The 22,759-nt window shown below is 45.1% G+C and overlaps 2 protein-coding genes across 2 annotated transcripts; both read left to right on the top strand.

Moving 5' to 3' along the window:
• Positions 1 to 273: 273 nt before the first annotated feature.
• LOC6729766 (neuroendocrine convertase 2) lies at positions 274 to 16,762 on the top strand. Its single transcript, XM_002105036.4, has 12 exons — positions 274 to 888; positions 10,598 to 10,705; positions 11,552 to 11,822; positions 11,913 to 11,950; positions 12,402 to 12,478; positions 12,835 to 12,923; positions 13,452 to 13,627; positions 13,699 to 14,012; positions 14,262 to 14,495; positions 14,564 to 14,728; positions 14,817 to 14,934; positions 14,989 to 16,762. Exons 1-12 carry the CDS (start codon positions 676 to 678, stop codon positions 15,148 to 15,150), a joined length of 1,965 nt encoding a protein of 654 aa, XP_002105072.1. The 5' UTR covers positions 274 to 675; the 3' UTR covers positions 15,151 to 16,762.
• Positions 16,763 to 20,590: 3,828 nt separating this feature from the next.
• Positions 20,591 to 21,853, top strand: LOC6729765. The gene is made up of 2 exons (XM_002105035.4): positions 20,591 to 20,909; positions 21,069 to 21,853. The coding sequence occupies exons 1-2, from the start codon at positions 20,895 to 20,897 to the stop codon at positions 21,789 to 21,791; spliced, it is 738 nt and encodes a 245-aa protein (XP_002105071.1). The 5' UTR covers positions 20,591 to 20,894; the 3' UTR covers positions 21,792 to 21,853.
• Positions 21,854 to 22,759: the final 906 nt, after the last annotated feature.

The following is a 22,759-nucleotide window of genomic DNA, read 5'->3' as shown; positions in this document are numbered from 1 at the left end:
TATGATATGTATAATACTTACTTTACCATGATAGCGTACTTTTAGTTTTGTAGAGGCCTACAGTAGTAACCCCTTGAAAAAGTCCTGTGCACGCCACTGGCGAAGCTGGTAAGACAACGGTATCTCCGCTAGGGGTGCGTCGAGTGGGTGGCGGGTGGCTTATCGGCTGCTAGTCTGAGCTTTCGAGCGAGCTTCGGCGGCGGAGCTTTCGCCACCGCTTTGGCGCCTGGCGGACATTCATAATGGCGTCCGTCGGTACCGCTGGCAAACAGTACTCAGCGCGCAGCGCCCCAGTGAAGTTCGTGGCAGCGCACAAAGACCCCAGCCGAAGTACACAGAAACAGAATTTCAGGCGGAAGGAAAGCACAACAAGCTCCAGAGAAGGGGCCACAAATACACAATAAAGAAAACAAATTGCAACCACAACAAGAGGATAATTTGCCAGCCGAGCAACTTGATCCTGGCTACCCAATTCGCGTCGCCTATTCGCAGAGTGTGCAGTGGAGCGCGTCCTTTATTTTCGTCAGCACTTCGGTATCCTGCCAACGGAAAAAAATCACCCAAAGGACGCCCCACGCACTCACTGTTTGTACGGGCTGCCAGAGTTGCCCCATCGCCGCCAGGAGCCAGAGGCCAGGAGAAACCCGCAGGACCAAGGCGTCCAATCTGAATTCCATGGCAGCAGCCACATGGAGCTGGCTGTTGGCCCCATTCCTGCTCCTCCACTGGGCCAGTGCAGGAGCGGGCGGAGGAGCAGGCGGCGCGGGAGCGGGTCTGAGCGGCCCCGCCGTCTTCACCAGCTCCTTCCTGGTGCGCTTCCGGCGCGGAGTGGACAACGCGTTCGCCCATGATGTGGCCGACAAGTACGGCTTCGACAACCTAGGCCCGGTAAGTGGAATGTGCGAAAAATCAATTATTATATTGCCGACGGCCGGCTTGGTGGCCCGCTTCTTTTGGGCCAAGTTGCCAGCGTTTCAGGCTGACATGCTGCACTTGTCGGGCGCGTGTCGGGCGTTAATTGCGATTGCTCGAGGGTTCTGGGTGTCCTAGTGCTCGAGTGTGAGTGTGGGTGTGGGTGCCAGGAGCGTGCTCGGAATGCCAAAGGCAGCTTTTGGCCAGCTGGCGAGCGGCAAAGTTTTTGGGGCTCGTGGCATTGGCCAACTTCCGTCGGCAGAGCGGAGTTTCCGTTGCATACCGCCTGGCGCAAATTTGCGCATTGCATGCTAAAGAGCCATTGCATTCGAGCCAAGGTCAAAGTGGCGAAAATAAACTTGCCCACACACGGGGGTAAATAACACCATAATAGGTCAGTAATTTGCACTCGAATCGCTACTGTCTGCGGCACTTTGACCTGTCATTCCAACGAATTTCTGCCCAGATTATGTCAAGTTTTAAATGAAAGTGTAAATAGAATGGAATTAATTCCCTACCGATCAATGTATATTCTTTTTCCTTTATATGTTTGCTTATTATTCAAACTATACATTGCGAAATCATTTCCGTCGTAATTCCATGTGCAACGTCAGTAAGGACTTTCACTTTCTGCAATCCTGACAGCCCTGCGATTCGCATCGAGAAACCCTCTTATGGGTTTGTCATCCGTCAAAGTAATGCATAACCATTGCCCAATTCTGTCAGCACTTGACAGCTATGACGCGCACTTGTTGCACACGCACTCGGATTAGGTCAATAACTCACTCGGGGATTTCAGGATTAATGCGAATTCAAAAGCTGGAACGGACGCAATTAATTAGGGGCATCAATAACAAGTAGCGAGCGGGGCATGGGAAAGGGGGAGGGACTACATAAAGCTGGCGCTAAATCCAATTAACTCTCCTATTCCTTGGTAATCCGATATCCAGTCGCCACCTGAGGCCCCGGCTCGCTGTTCCTGGCGGATGGCGAGGTCCTTGTTATCCGATGGCTTTATTGCGACATCGATGCTGTTTGCAATGGCGCAATCTCATCTGCCCCCATCGCAGCCAAAAGCTGATTGCATGCCGCAGTTGCCATGGACACTGCTCTCGCATTGCACAGGCATACATACGGGTCCTGGGGAAAAGGACTAATTGCGTCGGAATGTTTTCTTTGCAAGCGAAACACGAGCAAAAATCTGTGCAATTTCAACGACTAATTCCTCTCGATTTGCTTCATGCCCGTAGAGACAATCTTTTTCAGGGGAATTTCCACTCTAATTATGTAGCTTCGTAATTATTATTGATTTTTTACCCACTTAATTGCCGATATAATCCCATCAGAGCTGAAAGATTTTCCTGCTCGACGTTTTAAAAATAGCCCCCGATTTAATTACAAATCGCAGCCTGTTGGCATTTCCCCTCCGGACTTCGAACTCGTTTTTAGATAATTGCCCAAAAATCCCATGCTCTGCGTGGGTGTGGTCCTCGTAATAAAAGTGCGGCACATGTATCAAAAACCAAAAAAAAAAAAAAGGAGGAAAACAACGAAAAATAAAACTCGAATGAAATCTGTTGCTCCTACGTCAAACGCTATCGCCGGGTACAAATCAAAATGTATCCCAAACCAAAAGTGAGTGCTTACCCAGGGCAAACTCACTTTTGCTCTCATACCAATCGATATTGCGTATACGCCGCATCTTATCTGCGGGACTCTGACAATGAGTGTGTTTAGATTTTATTGCCTTTGATGTTACGACCTTATCGGCCGTAAAACGTTAGATTCAGTCAGCTATTGCCGTGCAAATCTAAATAAATCTCGATCCCGCGTTGAATGTAATTGCTGCCCTGAAACTTGAATGGGGCTCACTGTGTGGCAGAAAAGAAAGCGAAAGTCAATTTCTTGCTCAAGTAAATACATATGCTTCCTCACTGCCCACGCAGGATTACTGCCCACGCTGTTGCCGGAGTTTAGTACCAGCAGCTATCTCTGCAGTTTCGTGCCCAGTGGTTGGTTGGCCTAGAATAATTTCCAAACTTCTTGGCTAATGCCACAAAGCGACTCGTCTTGGCGATTATTAAAAGTTTACCAACGACCGGGCCGAAAGCCTTTGAGCATGCATGGTGTGCCTGCTGCCTGGCTGGTTTGTGTGTACCAACTTTAAAAGCCAACAACTCACCTGTCATTGAGCCATCCCACCCTAGACCGCCAGCACCATCCCTTTGAGCCGCTTGTCTTCGTTGTCGGGCTGTGAGCCAAATCCTTGCACAAAGCGTTAAGTCAGGACTCCAGTTGACGTGGCCAACGGCAACAGGCGTTAGTTGTTTGCTGGTGTTGCTGTTTGAAAAGCCCTTCTAAGTCCCAAGAACATCACCAACAATGGCGATTGCAACAGCAAAAGCAGATTATTACACGAACGTTTATGGGCATAGGAAAAAATATCCGCAAAGTTGTTTCGATTTTTCCGAATCAAAAGATAGTACTTTATGAGGCGGAAAGCCATTTAGGAGGGTTATTAAATGTTCGCTCTAGCTTAAGTCGCCAGGCAATAATAAATAAAAAAATGCATCCTAAAATGTGGTATAAACCGTATACGCTTTAAAATCCTTACTGAGTCCCTAATATGCGGATTAAGTAGCTTCCTTTCAAATGTCCTTATTCCGTGTAGCTCCTGTCTCACACATTGCAAGTATTTGCTCTCCTTAAGCTTGTCCTAGATAATCAGGAGTTCCTGAAATGTCAACGCTCATCTAGTATGCATAGTTTCATACAGCTAAGCCATAGTTTTCTCATAAATTATGCAAGAGTGTTGTGACCTTATTAAGATGCCAACGAGTACCAGTGTAGTTGGACCGCATATTTTCAACTTAACAAGTTTCCCTTTGCCACAAAAAACCAAACCGTATTTTGTTGCTTTTTAGCGGGCAGCGTGGATCTGCAAAGACAAATGTTGGAATGACTTTGCGGTCTGACATTGGCACATTCGTCTCCGTTTGCTTATCGCTGGCTGTTTTTCTTTCATTTATTATGCCAAATGAAAAACGAGTTTACAAATTCGGCGGTCGCTCGCCCAGATGTTTAGATGGTTGCAAATTAAAGGCACGGACATTTGTAACCCAAGGCCAGCAGCATATGTTGGCAAATACAAGGCAAACAAAGGAGGCGTACTCCGATTCCAGTGAAATACGCTGGACAAACAGAGACGCAGTTGGTGGAGTTCAAGATGCCGGGCCGAGGCTCGGAAAAGGTTCGTTCTATCGCCCCAAAAACCACAGGCACACACGCCACCCACTTGCACACACACACTCCACAAGCCACCACGGCGCACACGATGCCTTATCACGTATACGCAGTGTTGCGGCCCGAGTCCAGGCGCATTATTTATTTATTTTTAGCCCTGGAAGGCAGCTCGATGGCTTGCCGGACAAAGGCTGGCTATTGTAGGGACCAGATGACAACAATTTCTCACAGATGGAAGATTTACGACTATTAATGCAGCAATTGGCTCCGAATAGTTTTGCCGTTTGGTTTTCCCATGTTGCCACCGGCATTTATGGTTGAAGAACTAAAAATAATTTTGAAAGCAACACCCATTGCCTCAAATTGAAACAGGATACATGCACTTTAAGCCATTTCAAATTTATGCTGCTGTTTATGACGCACACTTGCAGCGGATTATGTGCAGGACTGCATGAAAGCGGTTTTGGCTTGCAGCAACTGAATGTGATGCCTTGAAATAAATAATGCAAGTGGCTAAAAATAAGGGTAATTTATATCCTTTTCAAGGGATTTATGTAAGCCAAATCTGAGAGCAACTGGCTTCAAAGACCAAGCGGAATAAATAATGTACATGGAAAGTAATGCATATATCTCAGTGATGTACAGAAGATAACTCAAGGTCCTTTGTCAGATTTACTTTCAATTTTGCTCACACTAATAGGTTGACACTGGCTCAATAATATTACCAAAGTTACCTTAACTTTTCACTTTTCCCCTGCGAAAATGTGTCGACGGAAGCCCAACATCTGGCAAATATTTGCCAGCTCTTCGTTTGCGTTTTGGGAATATTGTGTTACGCAACTCACTGCCTGCCCCTGGACATATCGTTTGACAAATGAGTTTTAAACTATAAATATCATATCAAGAGAATGGTAGGGATTTCACAGGGCTCTAATGCTAATTAGTAAGTTTTCGGGTTTCGCTTAAACGAGGTCACACAAAAAGTCTAACCGAACTTTAACTAGTTTAGTCCGGTGCCTGCTTAACTTTTTCTCGATGTTTTTCGCAAGGATATTCAGCATGTTCGATGGAGGCGAAAGTAGGGAGGCACTAAATATAGACATGCTGTAAACAAGCTGCCTGGCTCAGCGTGGATCAGCTCCCATAATGGAACCAATGGACCGTGCTCCTGGGCCCGCACAGTTGTCTCAGTTGGACAGGTGTCGCTAATGCACACACCACTGCTGCTCCTACACCCGTCCTGATCCTGCTCCCTTTGAGCATCCTTGGCTGTCGGTCTGCCACTGTGGCTAAACAATTTAATAAATCAACACTCGAGCCAAAGTTTTGTCAAATATTTTGGCCTCAACAAAAGGAAAATGCTTCGAGAGCCACAAAAAGTGGAAACCGAGGCAAGGACAAAGACCAAACGTGCCGCTTGCTCTTTGTAAATAATTAAAAAACTTTTTACCGCCTCACTCCCGAAATGTCTGCAGTTGATAAACGAGTGTGTGAATAACACACAATACATAATTACATTTTCTTATTTTTTAAACGTTCTGGCTTTTGCGTGTGCACGCCTCCAAATGTCAAAGGTCAGTGGGTAAAAGTTTTGTTTGCCATGCGGCAAATTTCATTCCGATAAAATTAGATGAAAATCTTGAAATTTAATTAGCCAACTGCCAGCTGGCGTAGCAGCACAAACTGCCCACTCCGCAAAGTGTCGAGCTGGCTCTGTGTGCTTTGAGAAATCGCTCATACGCAGTGTCTGCCCAGCGATGGCATGTCAATGTCAAAAGAGCGCTCCACATAATTATGTTGTGTGCTGGCGGCCAAGCTGCCTTTGCCCTGCTCCGAATAGAAAAGCGTCTTAAGGGCTTACTACCATATTCCGTCGCTTTCAATTACGCTGGCCTTACAATTTGACCCAGTTTAAGCTGCGAGTCAAAACGCAATTTCCTGTGTGCAGTCGCCGCTGTTTAAATTCATCTATTATATATGGCGCTGGCTGAAGTTTAATTCAATTTGTGCAAGTTTAACCATTGATCCAGCCAGCAAATCAAATGCCACAATCACGGGCACATGCCGTGAGCCTCAATCAAAGCTTATTAGTCGAGTTGGGCGCAGCTGTTTGTCTTTGCCGTTTCCTTTGTCGCCGCATCCTGCTGAATTATTCACGAGTCCTGGGCCAGGACACTCATTTGCATTTCTCCAATTCGCCACCTGCCAGCGAGGTCTTCTAATTTTAAGGCTGCGCAAATTTGCATGCCATTTATTGACGACTGGATTTGTGTGGATCGCCAAGCTGTCAATCCAAACACGGTTATTTGCATTGTTTTGGCGCAGCAAAGACAGGCAAGTTTTTTGCGTATTTTTCAATTGAATAAAAGTGCCACTCTTGACAGACGGGAGAAGAGCACTTGATGAGGCTTTTCTCTATACCAGCAAGATAAAATGCTATCATTTGGGACACCGTTTTCAGCAGTCTGCACAAGTGATTTTCGCTTGTAGCGATAATTTATGCAAACACCATAGTGCAGTGACACGTTTCCCCATTATTGATTGAGTGATTGATTAATTGCGTGAATGGCAGGAAGGACGGCGATTTTTCCTAATTAGCGCAGTTGCACTGCGAACACATTTATCACATTGTAACCCGACTGCTATCTATATTATGTGTATGCCAGTAGTTATTGACGGCTAATGCCACTAGAAAAATTGGCCAGCTTCTGATAAACTGACTGCGACTGTCCTTGATAAACGCCTGCTTCTGACGTTGGTTGGTTAACTAAACCGTTGGCCATTTTGGCCAACTGAGTGTACAAATTGATGAATGGTTATTCCTCGGGCCGTTCAATATTGGGAAACAAATAAAATGCGACGATTGCGTAATGGCTTTATCGGAGATGAATCGCTTACGCTATTCACATAATCTGTTGCCTACTTTTCTGCTGATCTGGAAGTCAGCGAATGCGGCATTGTATACCACTATGTTTCGTGGAAATGTTACCATTTTTCCCGGAGGAAGGTCTTCAATAAACCTTCCAATATTTTTAGATTGAGTATGCTAATGCATGCAAATAACAAATTTATGGCGTAGGATGTAACATTATTGCGTATTTGGTCCAAAAGGAAGCTGAACTTGCCGTGTAAGGCACACATTTTCCGGGCATTGAAATCTAAATATTTTATCAGCTCTTGCGAAGGAATTTAAAAGCAGTTCTGTGTGCTCAACTTGTTGAATGCCCACCATTGTGTACTGTCGGCAGCTGACCGACCAAGAATTCGATTAAGGTAAACAAAGAGAGCTATATTAACAAGTTAAAGTCCTTTAAGCCCCAGGGCAAACACAAACGCCCATTCCCTACGCCCATTCGCCCATTGTTGTATGCTATTTTTGCAGGCACTGTGAAATATCTGCTGCACATAAATACATGGCTGTGTTACATATATACGGGGGAGGCTGTCATGTACAGCACAACTGATGATATTTCAGCTTTTTCAGCGAGTTTTTCATTTACCTTACATGGATTTGCACGGGGCGAGTGAAAATCCATAAATTTCTGATGCTGACGGGCCAAGAGAGATGACGTGTCATGGCGCGGGCGAGTTGTGGCCACGATCCGGCGACAAAGCCGCCCACATCGAAATACCCTGGCCGTGATGTAACTACACAGCTGTTGTCCTGTCGAGCAACAAGTGTCGAAGTGGCGAAGATGCCAACGGCTTCTCGTTAATAAATTTGCTATTTAAATGCGGCAGCCAACTAATTATAGACACCATTTTGGCAGGCTGAGGAGTGAGCAATGTGTCTCAAGCACACAGACGCACACACATGTGTGAGCTTTTGGCCAACTTTGGCCGTGTGGGTGGTGTGAAGCTTGAATAACTCACACACTTGGACAAATAAGCGCACATACGCGCACACTGAGCGAAAAGGGGGGTGGCGAACAGCTGCCACTTGCCACGGAGCTGTCCTTACTTTATTTTAGCCCCGTTATCACCCCGTGTGACACATTATATTTATAATGGCGAGCCGTGCACACAGACACAATGGCAGCTATATTGCTACATTAGACGTCCTGCTTTGTTGCCCTTAATATTTGTGTTCAGCTCCACCCACATAAATCCGAGTGACTGAAGGTTTTGTTTTTACTTTGACTTTCACTTGGCAGTGGGGCTGTGGGGGATGCGAGCGATATATACGATACCATATGCTGTGCTTATGAAGAAAAATCCGCAAATTATGCGGGACATCTAAAAATATGCCAGCAATTTAGCGGCATGTGGTCGACCGGCGGCCAGATTAGTTAATTCCCATTGTTTATTTGTGTGCCGTGTGCGTGCAAGAGCGCCCACTGTGCGTATACGCTATCTTTATCTATCTACATTTTTTGTAAGCTGGCAACATACTTAGGAAGTCCATTAAACTGGCTAGTATAGGCCAAACAAGCCAGCTGGGCCAGCTGTTGCAGTACCCATTGAGTAATTTACACACAAATTAACAGGGCATAAAAATAGACAAACTCAAACTGTCTGTGGAGAACCGTGATTGACAGCAGTCAACGGATTGATGGCCCTCAAGTTACGCGCCTTGCCGTTGTTTTCCCGCTTACTTATGCGCGGCACTTGGCGCCTAAGTAAACCACTGTTGTTTGAATCCACCCCGCCAATATTTCCCGGCTCGGGTGGAGCCATTTATTGAGTGGTAATGGTGCTGGTGGGGGGATGGCTGACGTGGCTGGCTACGAGTTTATCAATTTATGACTCAAAGTCTGCGAATGAGAGCCGAATTTCTGTCGCGTAATTTCGGAAATGCTTGTGATAGATGTCAGGGTTTCAAGTTCACGTTTGGGCTTCATAAATCAAGAACAATGTATTCCAAATATAAAGATCTAAAGAAAATCACAAATATTCAACTATTTTCTCATTTAATATATTTTAGTACCTCATTGTTGGTAGTAATTAATTACATCCATTGATTTTCCGCCTTGGACTTGTGTGCCAACAAAGAGGGTTTCCTATTTCGTTTGTTAATTTTACTTGAAATTCATTAAACGCTACCAACATTTACTTAGAATTACGCATTTTTCGCTGATCAAAGAAATTTCGACTATTCCTGCAACCCTTTCCGCTCACCTTCATTCTTTTGCGGCCAAAGTGTTGAGGCTAAATTGAAAGTTTGCAGACAGCGGTCAGAAAAGCCATAGATTCCAAAAAGAGGCAAAAAGTGAAAGCATTCTTCTGCCTCAGCTTGCCTACCCAAATGTCCTTATTCATATTTAATGCTGCTGCAAAGCGGGCGAGAATCCTTAAAACGGCCGCGTGGGCGCGTTTTGCATAAGCTCACGTTGATGAAACTCCGATGGTTAGCGAAAACCTTTGTTTCGTCAGTTACTGGCTGGGTTAAGGCAATTACAATTACCCACGTGTGCTTACCGCTCCTGCCGGGAAGCCTTTCAAGTCGACATCCTTATAATTTGCGGCTGGCTGGGTTAATGAGGCGCGTTTTTAAAAATAGATTCACAGTCGGGCTTATTTGGCTGGCAAATTGATGGGCATTGTCATCGCCGCTCCCCACTAATGCCGTTTTATTGAGGCGCATTTGTGCGAATTATGAATTGATAGCAAAGGCACTCAACGCCCAACGCACAGCTGCTAATTAATCACGATGTAAGCCTGAATTATGCAGGACGCCAGTCGCCCGGCCATCCATCCGTTCAAAAGGGCAAAGTTATATAACGCCCAGCAGCTGGCCAAACGCCATTCGAGTCTCCAATGGCTCAGGGATGAGCAACATGTTGCAGGCGGATCAAAATCATACACTCAGGGAAAAAGTATGGTAGAACCAGAGTCTTGGCCCAGCTAAATTCCTTCTGCTTCTTTCCCACTGTAAATGGTATTTAAAAGTCTTAAAGAAAATAAGAACTTCATCTAATACAAAGCGGAACCATTTATTATTATAAGAAATCTGTAATCTTGATAAAGGACCATTTTGCCTGCGTGTAGGCCGAAAATAGTGGTCGATTTCCCAAGGGCGGCCTGCCATTGGCCAAGTGAAAGTGGGTTTGGCCCGAAGGCCCGGCACGTATCGTGTGGAAACTGGAGATCCCTTTCACTAAAATTGCAGTGGGGAAAAACGGAAAATTACTGGCTCAGGCTGGGCCAAACTGCTGGCTACTGGCACTCAATTTACCAAAGCCAATTAATGATGATGATGTTGGAGTTGCTGCTGCTGCAGCAGATGATGATTATGACTGGCAATTTAGAGCACAATTATGGGGAGCACACCACCACCCCACATCAGAATGTGTGAGGAATGGCTGGGGCCAAACTCAATTAGAGCGCAATTACGGGTCACGCTTCTAGGCACAAAACAAGCAGAGAATTAATGTGTTTTCCTCAATTAAAATGCCACGCACCCTAATAAAATGTTGCCTTGCACTCCTTGGACTCCTTACAGCTGGTCGGCGCCGATGGACACGAGTATCATTTCAAGCACCGGACCCTTCCACATGCCCGCTCCAGGCGGAGTCTGACGCACACACGGGCCCTCAAGAGCCATCCGGCGGTGAGTAAAAAAGTGGCAAGTGGGGGAAATGCGGAAAATTCGCATCAAGGTCGAATGGGAAACTGGCACACTTGCTGTTGGTTCGAGCGAAAACAAGGTAGGAACGTGCTCAATGCAATGGCTTGGAATACAGACACAGAAATAAATTTTAATGGGGCAGTTTGCAATATTTACACATTGATTCTACATTAGTACGTACCACTAAGCCCGAACTATTCTGCAAAAATAATGTTTATGTTTTCTTGCTCCTAACTTAGGGACTTTTTATTCATTATCCTAGTATTCCACTCCTTTTTTGCTGCATGTTTATTATGTATGTGCCATAAAACAAGCGGGAAAGCAGGAATCACACAATTGTGTGCTCCGTGTAAGTGGGTCAGCTGGTAACAATGTGCCTGCTTTTCCGCACAAATGTCAAAGGCCAGAGTTCATTCCAAGCTCCCGAAATAGTTTGCACCGGACATTGTTTGCCGTTCTGCATAACGGACATCGATTGCATTGCGTTCGGGTGTGCGTCCATTTGGCCATTTGGCCATTTGGCCACCGGAGTGGAACGTGCCAATAGGCCATAGTTGATAATCAGGGTGTAGAATGCACACAAGGCACTCATTGGGAGGCGGGGGATGGAAGGACAATATGGAAATTGGCATGCAAACAAGGTCGTATCGTTTCTGTTCACAGCTGTTTGCACAGCTTTGGATTGGAACGCACACGCATAACAATGACCCGCATGGGCGGGACTTGCATACACGGAGTTCGGGTTGTGCGACAGATGGCCCATCAGCGTAACCCATTTTTGTGGTTACCACGCCGACCTTAACGCTAATGGCCTCTCCCATTCCGCAGGTGCATACGGCCGTGCAACAGCCGGGATTCAAGCGGGTTAAACGTGGCCTGCGGCCGGCGGTGCCCGCCATTCACGGCATGAAGTTCGACCTGAAAGTGGGCGAGGGCAATCGGATTGACGAGGAGCCCACTGACCCCTACTTCCCCATGCAGTGGTACCTCAAGAACACGGGTCAGAATGGCGGCAAAGTCAGGCTGGATCTGAATGTGCAGGCCGCCTGGGCCCAGGGAATCACCGGGAAGAATGTTACGACGGCCATCATGGATGATGGTGAGTATTTTCGGAAATGAATGAATGAATAAAAATTCAATCTACTGGTTTATTATCTTTTCACTTTATTGTGGTGTTTTCTCTGCCCAGGCGTGGACTACATGCATCCGGATCTGAAATTCAATTATGTGAGTACAACCCACACGCACATGAATGCCTGGAAACCCTTTCAATTTACGCTGTCCATCGAATGGCACTAGCGAGCTTTTAATTAAATTTTGGCTTACTACACATATCGGTTGCCAGTGAGGAATTATTCATGGCCAAATAGCCCACAGTTGCTGTGGCTCTAGATGTGCGATTTAATTTAGCAACGGACATTTGAAACCCCTAATGTGCGTAATAATAAAAGTTGGCAGGAAATTGAAGCTAAAAGCTTAAAACTTTTCCTGACACTAAAACTTTCCACAGTCGTTATTGTCAAAGTGCTTATCTGCCATGCAAATGCAAAGAGGTCTGCTTCCAAATATAAATGTTACGGAGTAAATTGAATAATTTTCCCAAAAGCTACAACAAAATCTACTTAACGCACACATGTGTTGGCTCGTATTTTATCTGGTTTCATCTGCTCATTTCCAGAACGCCGAGGCCAGTTATGACTTCAGCAGTAACGATCCCTTTCCGTATCCCCGATACACCGACGACTGGTTCAACAGGTAAGTGACTGCCAAAGGGGGAAAAGCTATCGATTTTGGGGAAAATGTCCTTGATAGCCAACTGGAATGTTTAGGATAATTTGTTTGTGTCATACGATTTGAATGGAATGCCCAAGTGGATGGGTAAGCTGCCATTGTCATCGTTCTCGCAAAGACAAACTTTGACTAATTAAAAGGCAGTTGCGGAATTTAATGTTCTTCTCAGTTGAGTCTGAAGTTCCCCATTCACTTGATAGTTTGTCAGCTTAAACGCTCTGCTTAATGGATAGAGAGTACTTTTTATTAAGCTGCTTACCAGCAGGATGCTCTCTGAATGTTTCACCCCAACTCATCCTTGTCCGCTGTTCATTTTTCAGCCATGGAACTCGTTGTGCCGGCGAAGTGGCTGCTGCCAGAGATAATGGAATTTGCGGCGTGGGCGTTGCTTATGACAGCAAAATCGCAGGTAAGTGGCTTTGGCAGTATCCGCTGAATAAATATACACATGCGTGTACAGCGACGCCTTCGAGGTCCTGACCTCCAAAGTTTTCGGCTGATAAATCGCATTACGCATACGCGGCGTAATCCGCGAAAAGACGGGGTGAATCAATTGTCAGCTACTGCCGTGTACATATGTATGTGCTATCTAAAGTGTAAAGTTCATGGAGCGCGTTCCATCATTGTAAATTAAGCTTTTGAAAAAATGTGATTTTTAGATGAAATTGTAGATATTTTTTTTCTTGGGAATGGGCAGGCAACAAGTGCTGTCGCAAATCCAGCCGCGTTATCTGTCATTTTTATCGCTCGCCGGGGAGAAATCATGTGAAAAATCGGGAAAATTTCGAACAACCACAGGCGGAGCTGGGAAATGCACTGCAATTTTTACGATTGCCATAAAGCGACAAGTGAAAGTGATGGTTGGCGGGGATCGTATAAATATTGATTTATAATTTCCGCCATTAGATTTAATGCATACTTATCGCTTGCTCCACAGGCATTCGCATGCTGGATCAGCCGTACATGACGGACCTAATCGAGGCCAACTCCATGGGCCACGAGCCGCACAAAATCCACATATACAGCGCCTCCTGGGGTCCCACCGATGATGGCAAGACCGTGGACGGTCCCCGGAATGCCACCATGCGAGCGATAGTCCAGGGCGTCAATGAGGTACGGTTGAGCTGGGGGACCACGAGGTTCAGTTCTTGGAATTTATGGCTAATCTTTCACACCACCCGCAGGGTCGAAATGGCCTGGGCAACATCTATGTTTGGGCATCCGGCGACGGCGGCGAGGAGGATGACTGCAACTGCGACGGCTACGCCGCCTCCATGTGGACCATTTCCATTAACAGCGCCATTAATGACGGCCAGAACGCCCACTACGACGAGAGCTGCAGCTCCACGCTGGCGTCCACATTCAGCAACGGAGCCAAGGACCCCAACACGGGCGTTGCCACCACGGACCTCTATGGCAAGTGCACGACCACCCACTCGGGCACCAGTGCGGCGGCGCCCGAAGCAGCGGGCGTCTTTGCCCTGGCCTTGGAGGCCAAGTGAGTAATCCTCGCCTTTTCCCCCTCTGATTGATACACTCGAAAGTATTGGTGCACAGAAAATCCGAAGCTTATATACTGCATGCTAATGGTAACTATCAGAACAGAATCTGCTCAAAACGTAAAGTTTAGAGCAGTAATTTGACTTTTTTGAGACCAAGCAACGGGAGTACGATTTCTTCGAGTGTATTTCTTTTGTCACTTTATGAATTTATGCTAATCCCACTTAAACCCACACTTCTTTGGCAGTCCGCAGCTGACTTGGCGGGACATACAGCATCTGACGGTGCTGACATCGAAGCGCAACTCGCTGTTCGATGCCAAGAACCGATTCCACTGGACAATGAACGGCGTGGGCCTGGAGTTCAACCACCTATTCGGGTTCGGAGTACTGGACGCCGGCGCCATGGTCACACTCTCCAAGCAGTGGCATGCAGTGCCACCGCGCTATCATTGCGAGGCGGGCGAGCTTACCCAGCCACAGTGAGTTTATTACGTGCTACTTCTTGGCTTAAGCCAGCTTATCCTTTTTTGCTAACTAACTAACGCAGGGCCATTGTAATGGGTCGTTCGCTCTTCTGGGAGATCAAAACCGATGCTTGCAAGGGCACCGATACGGAGGTCAACTATTTGGAGCACGTGCAGGCGGTGATCTCGGCAAATGCATCACGACGCGGTGATCTTGAGCTGTTCCTTACATCACCAATGGGCACCAAGTAAGTGAATTAATATAACTTTTGAAAATTCCTAACTATATTCTGGTTTCCTTATTACATTAATGATATTAATAATATTACTTCATAGATCCATGATCCTGTCGAGACGCGCCAACGATGATGACCACCGCGATGGCTTCACCAAATGGCCCTTCATGACCACTCACTCGTGGGGCGAGTATCCGCAGGGGACCTGGAAACTGGAGGTAGTATATAAATTACCTATGTAGTCCGGCTTATCTGAACAAATTCGCCCACAGGCTCGCTTCAACTCGCCCCAAACCCGACACGGCAATCTGCTGGAATGGTCCTTGGTCCTGCATGGCACCAAGGAGGCGCCATACCGCACCCTGCACCCCTCGTCACCGCACTCCAAGCTGGCCATTGTGAAGAAGGCGCACGAGGACAAGAAGATGAAGTAGGGCGGGTCGCGCAGAGGGTCAGAGGTCAGGTCCAGATAAACATCCGCGTAGCGACGTCCATTAGGCAGCTTGGCGTTTTATCAACGAGTTTAGTGTGAGGTTCAATAAAAGTGCTGGCTGTGTTTTATTTTGGAATAGGATTGATTGAGATTAAACATTTGATTTTGATTGTGTTTGTCCTTTGTGTAACTTCTAATATTTGCCATTTGTGTTGGATCTGTAGAACTGAAAGTTCATTTAAGCGAGGGATGTCCATTATCATTTCCGTTTGTGTAATTAGTTTTCTGATTTGGTGAGCTAAGCGCCCAGGGTGCTACAAAATCACTTCATTCGCCGTTTAAACTATTTCTGGAAATTGCAAAAGCGCACATTTACTACAGTAGAACAGATTTATCAAAATTCTGCACTCAACACCATAATCCGTTGAGTGTCCTAGCGAACTCTGTAGTCGATATCGAAGGCAACCACAAAATAAGAACATAGAAAACAGGTATAGCAGGTATATTTGAATGCGTAGCAAGACTAGGAGGCGGGGAATAGAGATATATAATAAAACTAGAACAAAGAAAACAGGATAAACCCTATGTAAATGTGTAATATCTATATGTATGCATACCCTATCTTTAACTGCGTCCTATGCTGTAGACTTATAACTCTTTCTAGTATAAAATACAAACTAAACAAAGTATTTACACGTATTTTAAAGCTTTGTCCTTTGTTTTCCATCCTATATATATACACGAATATACCTACATACATGCATATACATATGTACTTAAAGGATACTTAGCAAAAACATAAAATGTTAATCCCATTACTGCGGAACAAGTTTGTCGCTTAACTTTGGTTGCAAGCCGAAATCTGCTTTAATTTGGATACAACTCGTACGTGTAAAATGCATTTACATACATAGTTTTCCTTTCAGTTTCTTTCGGGGGCCAAAAAAAACCACAACATAGTAACATTAATTGTGTGAAACCAGATTCACGATTGTGTCGTAAAACGGAGCGTGTGTTATGAAAATACATAAACAAATGTTAAAGTACAAGTGCATAAACCTTAACGGTGACCAGAGAGATACAGATACGGATTGTTTTACCTAGTCTAATAACTGAGATACAGCGCATTGTTAAAGTTTACCTATAATGTGCGAGAGGAATAAAATATATATATATATATACACAGAACCATATATGAAGTACATACGTGTGTAATTATTAATCAAAAACCACATGAAGAGGTGACGGCGGAATCTGTGGAATAACCATTATATACATACACCGAATATTTAACTATATATATGCATAAATGTATGATACGTATATATATACGTATATATAAACCACAAAATAAACGCAAGGAGTATCTTATGTGGCCGTTAAGTTGATTTTTGATGTTGTAGATACAAGAAGTAGCACCAATAGATGCACCATACCACTCAAAATTATAAAAAGATGTGAGAATGCTAATGCAAAACCGATATATGATTGCAAATTTAATTATTTCCTATAGCACACAATTTGCTTTTGTCTCTTGGTGCGGTTTTGTCATTTCCATGTAATTGAACAGAAAGAGAATTTAATTTTGTAAATAAAAGTTAAGAAAAAACGGAGTCACGGTGTTTAGATTGGGAAATGGGTAAAATTTGGGTTCTTTATCTTGAATTTAAACATACAACATACACCAAAACCTGAATCTATAAAAAAAATTTCCCTTGAAATTATAGTATATTCCAATCAGGATTCAATTTCTTAGATTGTGTATGTAGTTTTTTTCAATGTACTGAAGTTAGCTTTTAAAGCTCATTAATGTTTTTCTACACAAAATGTTGGTGTACAGGAAACTCTCCAAAAAGTTTCCAGCAAGCTTTTTATGGCTTTCACTAGAGACCACCGAAAAGCTTTCCGACGAAGAATATACTTTTGAACTTTGTGCCATTGGACCCTGCTGGGGAATTAAATGACCACACTTTATATACGTACTTTCCTTAATATTATGAACATCAATTAATTATGGAACACTATTTTCGCCATGTCCCGGACACGCTTTCAAAATATAATTAATGAAAGCCAATTAATATGCCAGAATGAGCATGTGATAGCTGCAGGATTTGGGGTAAAGGGATTACTGTCCTGCTAAGGTTCACTGTACGGAAAAGATATTGAATATGACGCCATATTTGGGAAATATTTCGGTGCCATTTCCTTTCGTATCTATTTAATTGTGGGTGATTTATAGTTTTCTCACATAGCATATATTCTAATAATGGCCAGGCCAAATTTGCACTCCTGTGTGAAAAAGGGCAACAGTTTTAATTGTTGACTCAACTAATTGCGCGATATCCGCCCAGAAGTCCCCTCCTTGGCGGGCGTGTCTGTCAGCTTTTTTTGTTGCTCCGTTTGTTTGTAGCCGGAAATATTTATTAACTAGAAATTGCATAGCACAAAGGCAACAAGCAGGCCGCAGGAAGGAAGGAAATGGGCAAACATGTGACGCACCCCCAGAAGCAAATACGCATACACACACAGTACAGCACAGCGAGTGACTCCATGGCGTATACGCAACGCAACGTGTCGGCTACGTGTTGTTTTTAGGCCTTCATAAATCATCTGGCTGTGGGCATATGATAAATTGTCATACTAATTGTTTTCAGCGTCCAAGACAGGCCGCGTAGAAACGTGGCCACAAGGCAAGGCTAGTCCAAGTAGTACTTTTAGCTTCTTCTCATCTTCCTTATATTTTTTTTTAATATTTTAGGCCATTTACTTGCCCTGTCAAATATCGCCTATCATTTGGCATTTCAATATTGCACTTCCCTAAATGGTGCCACTAGAAATCCCCTTCATTTGAACTTGGACCCACTGGAACCATCAATCATAATTAACCGGCGATATCATGTGCCCATCGATGGTGTCACAACGACCAAGAGCGATTGTGATAAAAAATGTAACTGGGAAGCTATTTGGTTACATGCCCGGTCAATATGCAAAATGTTACGTTTTTACATGGTAACAAGTTTTTGATTTATGACACATTAATAGTGACAGCTTGCCCGCTTTTGGGTCAATTGGGCGTTATCGTTGGAGTCGCCTCTTCCCAGCGAAGCAGCTTCCAAGAGAGCAACAGGTTTTGGCATTGCTGTTTCTATTTCGGTTTCTGCTGCTCTTGGCCACTTTCTTTCGAATTGGAGGGGTCTTTACGGGGTCTTTGCTCCGGAGAGACCGAGACCCAAGTTGGACATGTCTGCGGGACAAAGTGTTTGACACTTTAATGAACTGCCCGGGGTCGCGTGTGTGAGCAGTTCATTAATATTAATGCCCCGGGCGCTCTGTTTTGGTTTCTTTCTTGCGCCTTGCGAAAGTCGTAGAGCAATTCGCTCTGGGCCAGACACAAATGTCAATTGCCGGCCATTAGCTAATATTTGGTAATTGCTCTTTAATTGAGCACCCTGTCTTCGATAGTTCTGTAATGCATACAGGCCCTAATTGTGCGTAATAACGGTCTGCTGACCTTTGCCCACTTAGATAGGGAGCGATTTGTTGCTTTTAATGCTGTCATGATTTGTGTTTTTGGCGCCCCACATAATGGCCATGATTATCTGACGGTAATTGTTGTTGCCGCCTCTGGGGACTGGGTGCCTTGGAGGTGGGTGATTGAGTTGGCCTACCACCCCACTGCCGTTGCTGTTGATGTCATGATTTATGGCTCAGGTTCCGTGGCACACGTGGCCTACAAAATTTTAATTAACAAAAGCATCAGCTCTGCTCCCTCCCTCCCTCAGACTGGCCAATCACTGCGATTGGTCCTATAAATAAATCTTATCATCCTACGACTTTTGACGTTGCCAAATTGTTACTGTCATTGTTTGGTCTTAGTTCTGTTTGTCTTCTGTGCAAAGATAAACAGTAAACAAGGGGCCCATCACCAGAACAACGAACGGCGGAAACAACAGGAATCCCGGCAACCTAGGCGAACTGATACCTTCTATGGTCCTCTGGCCCCGGGACAGTTTATTTACTTACGAACACGCTGCCTTTTGCGGGTGTCATTGTCAATAGGCTGATAGGTTTTACTGCTCCCTGGAAAACTTGGCCCGTAAGCACCTTTTGCAAGCCTCCGCCTCCTGCTTGGCAACAAATTAAATGAATTCGTCGGTGCCAATGGGCAAAATGATTAAATTAGAAGAGCGTTTTGCTCGAGTCCCCCTCGAGGCCGTTTTCAGGATTTCATTTGGCCTTTAACAAATTATGCATATTTATAAATGTAAATGCCGGCCACTGGCCATTTGGAGGCGAAGCGGAGTTGCCCACATTTGGATGAGACTGGGGATGATGATCAGCCGTCGGCAGCTGTAGTCATCCCTGATGTATGACTCCTCATTATGCGCATAAATGGATATTGTTGGGGCCTGGCCGAGAAGCCTGTTGCTCCTGGCCATTGCTCCACGGCCTGGCTGCCTGATGGAATGTTCTGGTGATTTAGGCCTATAAATCTCAGTCGCACAATGCCGTGCACTGAGAGGAAAACGCATATTATAATATATAACATTATAAAACGATGAAAAACCACTTTACTTCTGATTATATACTACCATGTTATTAAAATAACGGAAATAACATTTTGACATGCAAGAATTGTTAAGACTCATCAAATTTGTTGCCGTGTGCATCTTAACTGGTTTATGGTGAATTCAATTGGTAGCTCGTTCGTTCTTCAGACCGCCTTATCAATTAGAGCACATCGTCAGCATCTGCACACACCGAAATACACCCACCCACCCACAGATAAACACTCTGGAGATTTATGTGAAACAATCAGAACAATTAACTGGCCCGAATGTGCTACGTCGAAGGAAGTGAGCCGTTTCGCATGTGAATCTGAGTGTGTGCGCTTGTGTCTATTTATTGTTAAATATTGTTTATGCAATGTCTGCGTCTGTATCTTGCTGTTCCATTTATGCCTAATTGAAGGCATTTGTTGTTGGCCAGAAACCAGGAAACCCAATGCTTGGATAAACAGCAGCAATGTGTGAAGATTACGGGCGGATATTTCTTGGCCGGTTAGGGGAATATTCCAATATTGGTTAAGTCCACTGAAACACTGCTTGACTGCGCCGCAAAAACCACAATTGCCGTCGATACTCAAGCGATGACTGACGATATTGATGGACTCGACTCTACGATGTGGTTGAAAGCGAGCTTCGAACCGGGTTCATAACCTGCCGCAAAAGATGCAAATCGCAATCGACCGGCTAATTAATTAATTATGCATATTTTGCATAGTTTTTGTGGCAGTAAGCGGCTTTGATGTTCGTCCGCCCAAACACGAGTAGTTCCGCAGATTTATGTAAGACAAGCAACGCCCTAAGGTTGCATGGTCTGGTAAAAAAAAACAAACTGGTTCCGAGCGGTATCCCCATTTCCCGTAACCCGTAACTTGAGCCGGGGTTTTGTGTCAACGCTTAAAAGCTCATTTATCTCTGATTAACTGTTGCCAATGTGCGAAGTTCGATGGTTGCAGCAACCGAAGATGAAACGGAAACCGATGCGATCCCGATCCCGATAGCCAAGTCAAATCAAAAAACGCTGGCACATTGCAGGCCCATCATTTGTCATATTTCCAATTTCCCATTTCGCGAGCTTGTATAAATATCATCGGAATGCAAACAACAAACGTCAGTTAGCAAACTAAAAGAGTGGTAAACAGATCCTCCGCACTAGACATCAAATATATATCTGCTCAAGATGCGTGGATTTCTGGTGAGAAATCAAATTCAAAGGAAACTGAAATACAAGATTATAAGTGCAATATAAACTAAAGTGAACTAAATTAACGAAGTTTTAAAGTTTATCAATTAAGAGTTCTTATCCATATATCATGTAACTACTTTCTAAGCAAGATAATTTTCTAAATTTCAGTTACTTTTCCTCATTGCTTCCGTTTCGGCTGCAAAATTGGGCTACAATTACCAAGCTGCTGCTGGCGACCGTCGTTTTGCGGGACTCATCGATGCGGAGGCCACAGGATTCAGCTCCACATCCACGCAGCAGCAGCAGCAGCAACAGGTGCAACACGAGCTTGTGCAGCAAAACACGCAACAACAAATTCCAGCTGCTGCGGATGAGTTCAGCAAGGAGTTCTACACCTACGCTGCGCCGGAGGAGGAGTTTGCGGATCGGGAGGCCACCGAGCACATCGCCAGCATGCTGAAACGCAATCTCCGCGTGCTGTTCATCAAGTCGCCGGAACATCAGGGTCTCACCAATGCAGCCCTCCAGTTGGCCAAACAGGCCAGCGAGCAGCGGACGGCCATCTATGTGCTCAGCAAGCAGGCGGATGTGAGTCAGTTGGCCCAGCGGCTGGCCAATGAGAACCAGGCCCAGAGTCCCAAGCCGGAGGTGCACTTCGTCAAGTACCGCACCCCGGAGGATGCGGTGCGTGCCCAGCAGCTCATTCAGCAGCAGTTTGATTCCTTGGGCGGCAGCTCCCGCAGCTCGGACGAGGGTGTCGCTCCCGTTTTGGACTTCAGCTCAGCACCAGCGGCCATTAGCGTCCAGGAGCAGAATGAGGCCCAAAATCAGGTCCAGGCAGTAACACCACTCACAAAGTATTTGCCAGCGGCATTGCTGCGCAACAAGTAGTTGTATATCTATATTATTGATTATACTTATTTAAGAGCTAGTTTTATACATCTAGAAATACAAAGAACAACAAACTTTTAAATATTATGAGGTTTCAGTATGTGGAAACATATTAACAGCTTAACGAACTGAACACTTGTGATCCACTAAAGTTTGCCCTTTTCTCACTGCTAAATTGAAAGAGAAGGAAAGTAAACGGAAATGTCATTGACAGACTTCTAACCACGAGCAGTGACAGCTTTAACATGAAACCTTAAAGGCGATTATCGTGCAAATACAATATGCAGCAAGGGGCAGGAACCAGCTGTTTCCCCCCCAGCCACTTCCTGGCCACTCAAGAGCACCCTCCTACCGCCACCCGCCCGCCGAGCATTATGGCTGGAGGCCAGAGGGATCCTGTCATGTGCCTTACTTTTCCTTGCCCTGCTTTCCTTTGCGAGGACGACAACGAGTCTCTGATTCGTATCTCGCATGTTTCTGTCATATTTCATATTTTAAGTGCCCTCGGGCAGATGGCAACCGGAGCCCACACTCATGAATAATTTAATAATATAATAATAATTTCGAGTATTGAAAACAATTTACAGTTTCCCATGCCCATGGGCACCGGGGTCAAGGATTGATAAAATATAAAATATGTGCCGTCGTTACGGCTAATTAGGGCGCCATCTAGCGGCGAGTGGCAGGTGGTATGGGTAAAAATACAGGGGGGGCTAGACTTGAATTTTAAATGCCCTCTCTCTGCCTGCTCTATTTATAGCCCAGAAATTTCCTGTTCTGCAGGTTTCCTTTCCAGCTCGCACACTCCCATGGGAAAACAGATCTCCTTACATATCCTCGGGTTTCCTTCTCCGTTTATTTAGACGGATTCAATAACAATTGCCGTGGGTCTGGGGCATTAGCTATGTATGCGGTGGCGTAATTTCCAAGGAACGCTATATAAAAGCACACAAAAATAGGAGCGGAGT

The sequence above is a fragment of the Drosophila simulans genome, chromosome 3R (genome assembly GCF_016746395.2).
Source record: "Drosophila simulans strain w501 chromosome 3R, Prin_Dsim_3.1, whole genome shotgun sequence".
Taxonomy (NCBI): domain Eukaryota; kingdom Metazoa; phylum Arthropoda; class Insecta; order Diptera; family Drosophilidae; genus Drosophila; species Drosophila simulans.
Note: the sequence above shows the minus strand (reverse complement) of the source record. Positions and strands in the feature narration are given on the sequence as shown.

Excerpts from the sequence above, each read along its gene's own strand:
- LOC6729766 (XM_002105036.4), top strand. The coding sequence starts at position 676 with ATGGCAGCAGCCACATGGAGCTGGCTGTTGGCCCCATTCCTGCTCCTC. Across the intron at positions 10,706-11,551 it reads CCCTCAAGAGCCATCCGGCG|GTGCATACGGCCGTGCAACA; the intron begins GTGAGTAAAAAA and ends CCCATTCCGCAG. Across the intron at positions 11,823-11,912 it reads GACGGCCATCATGGATGATG|GCGTGGACTACATGCATCCG; the intron begins GTGAGTATTTTC and ends TTCTCTGCCCAG.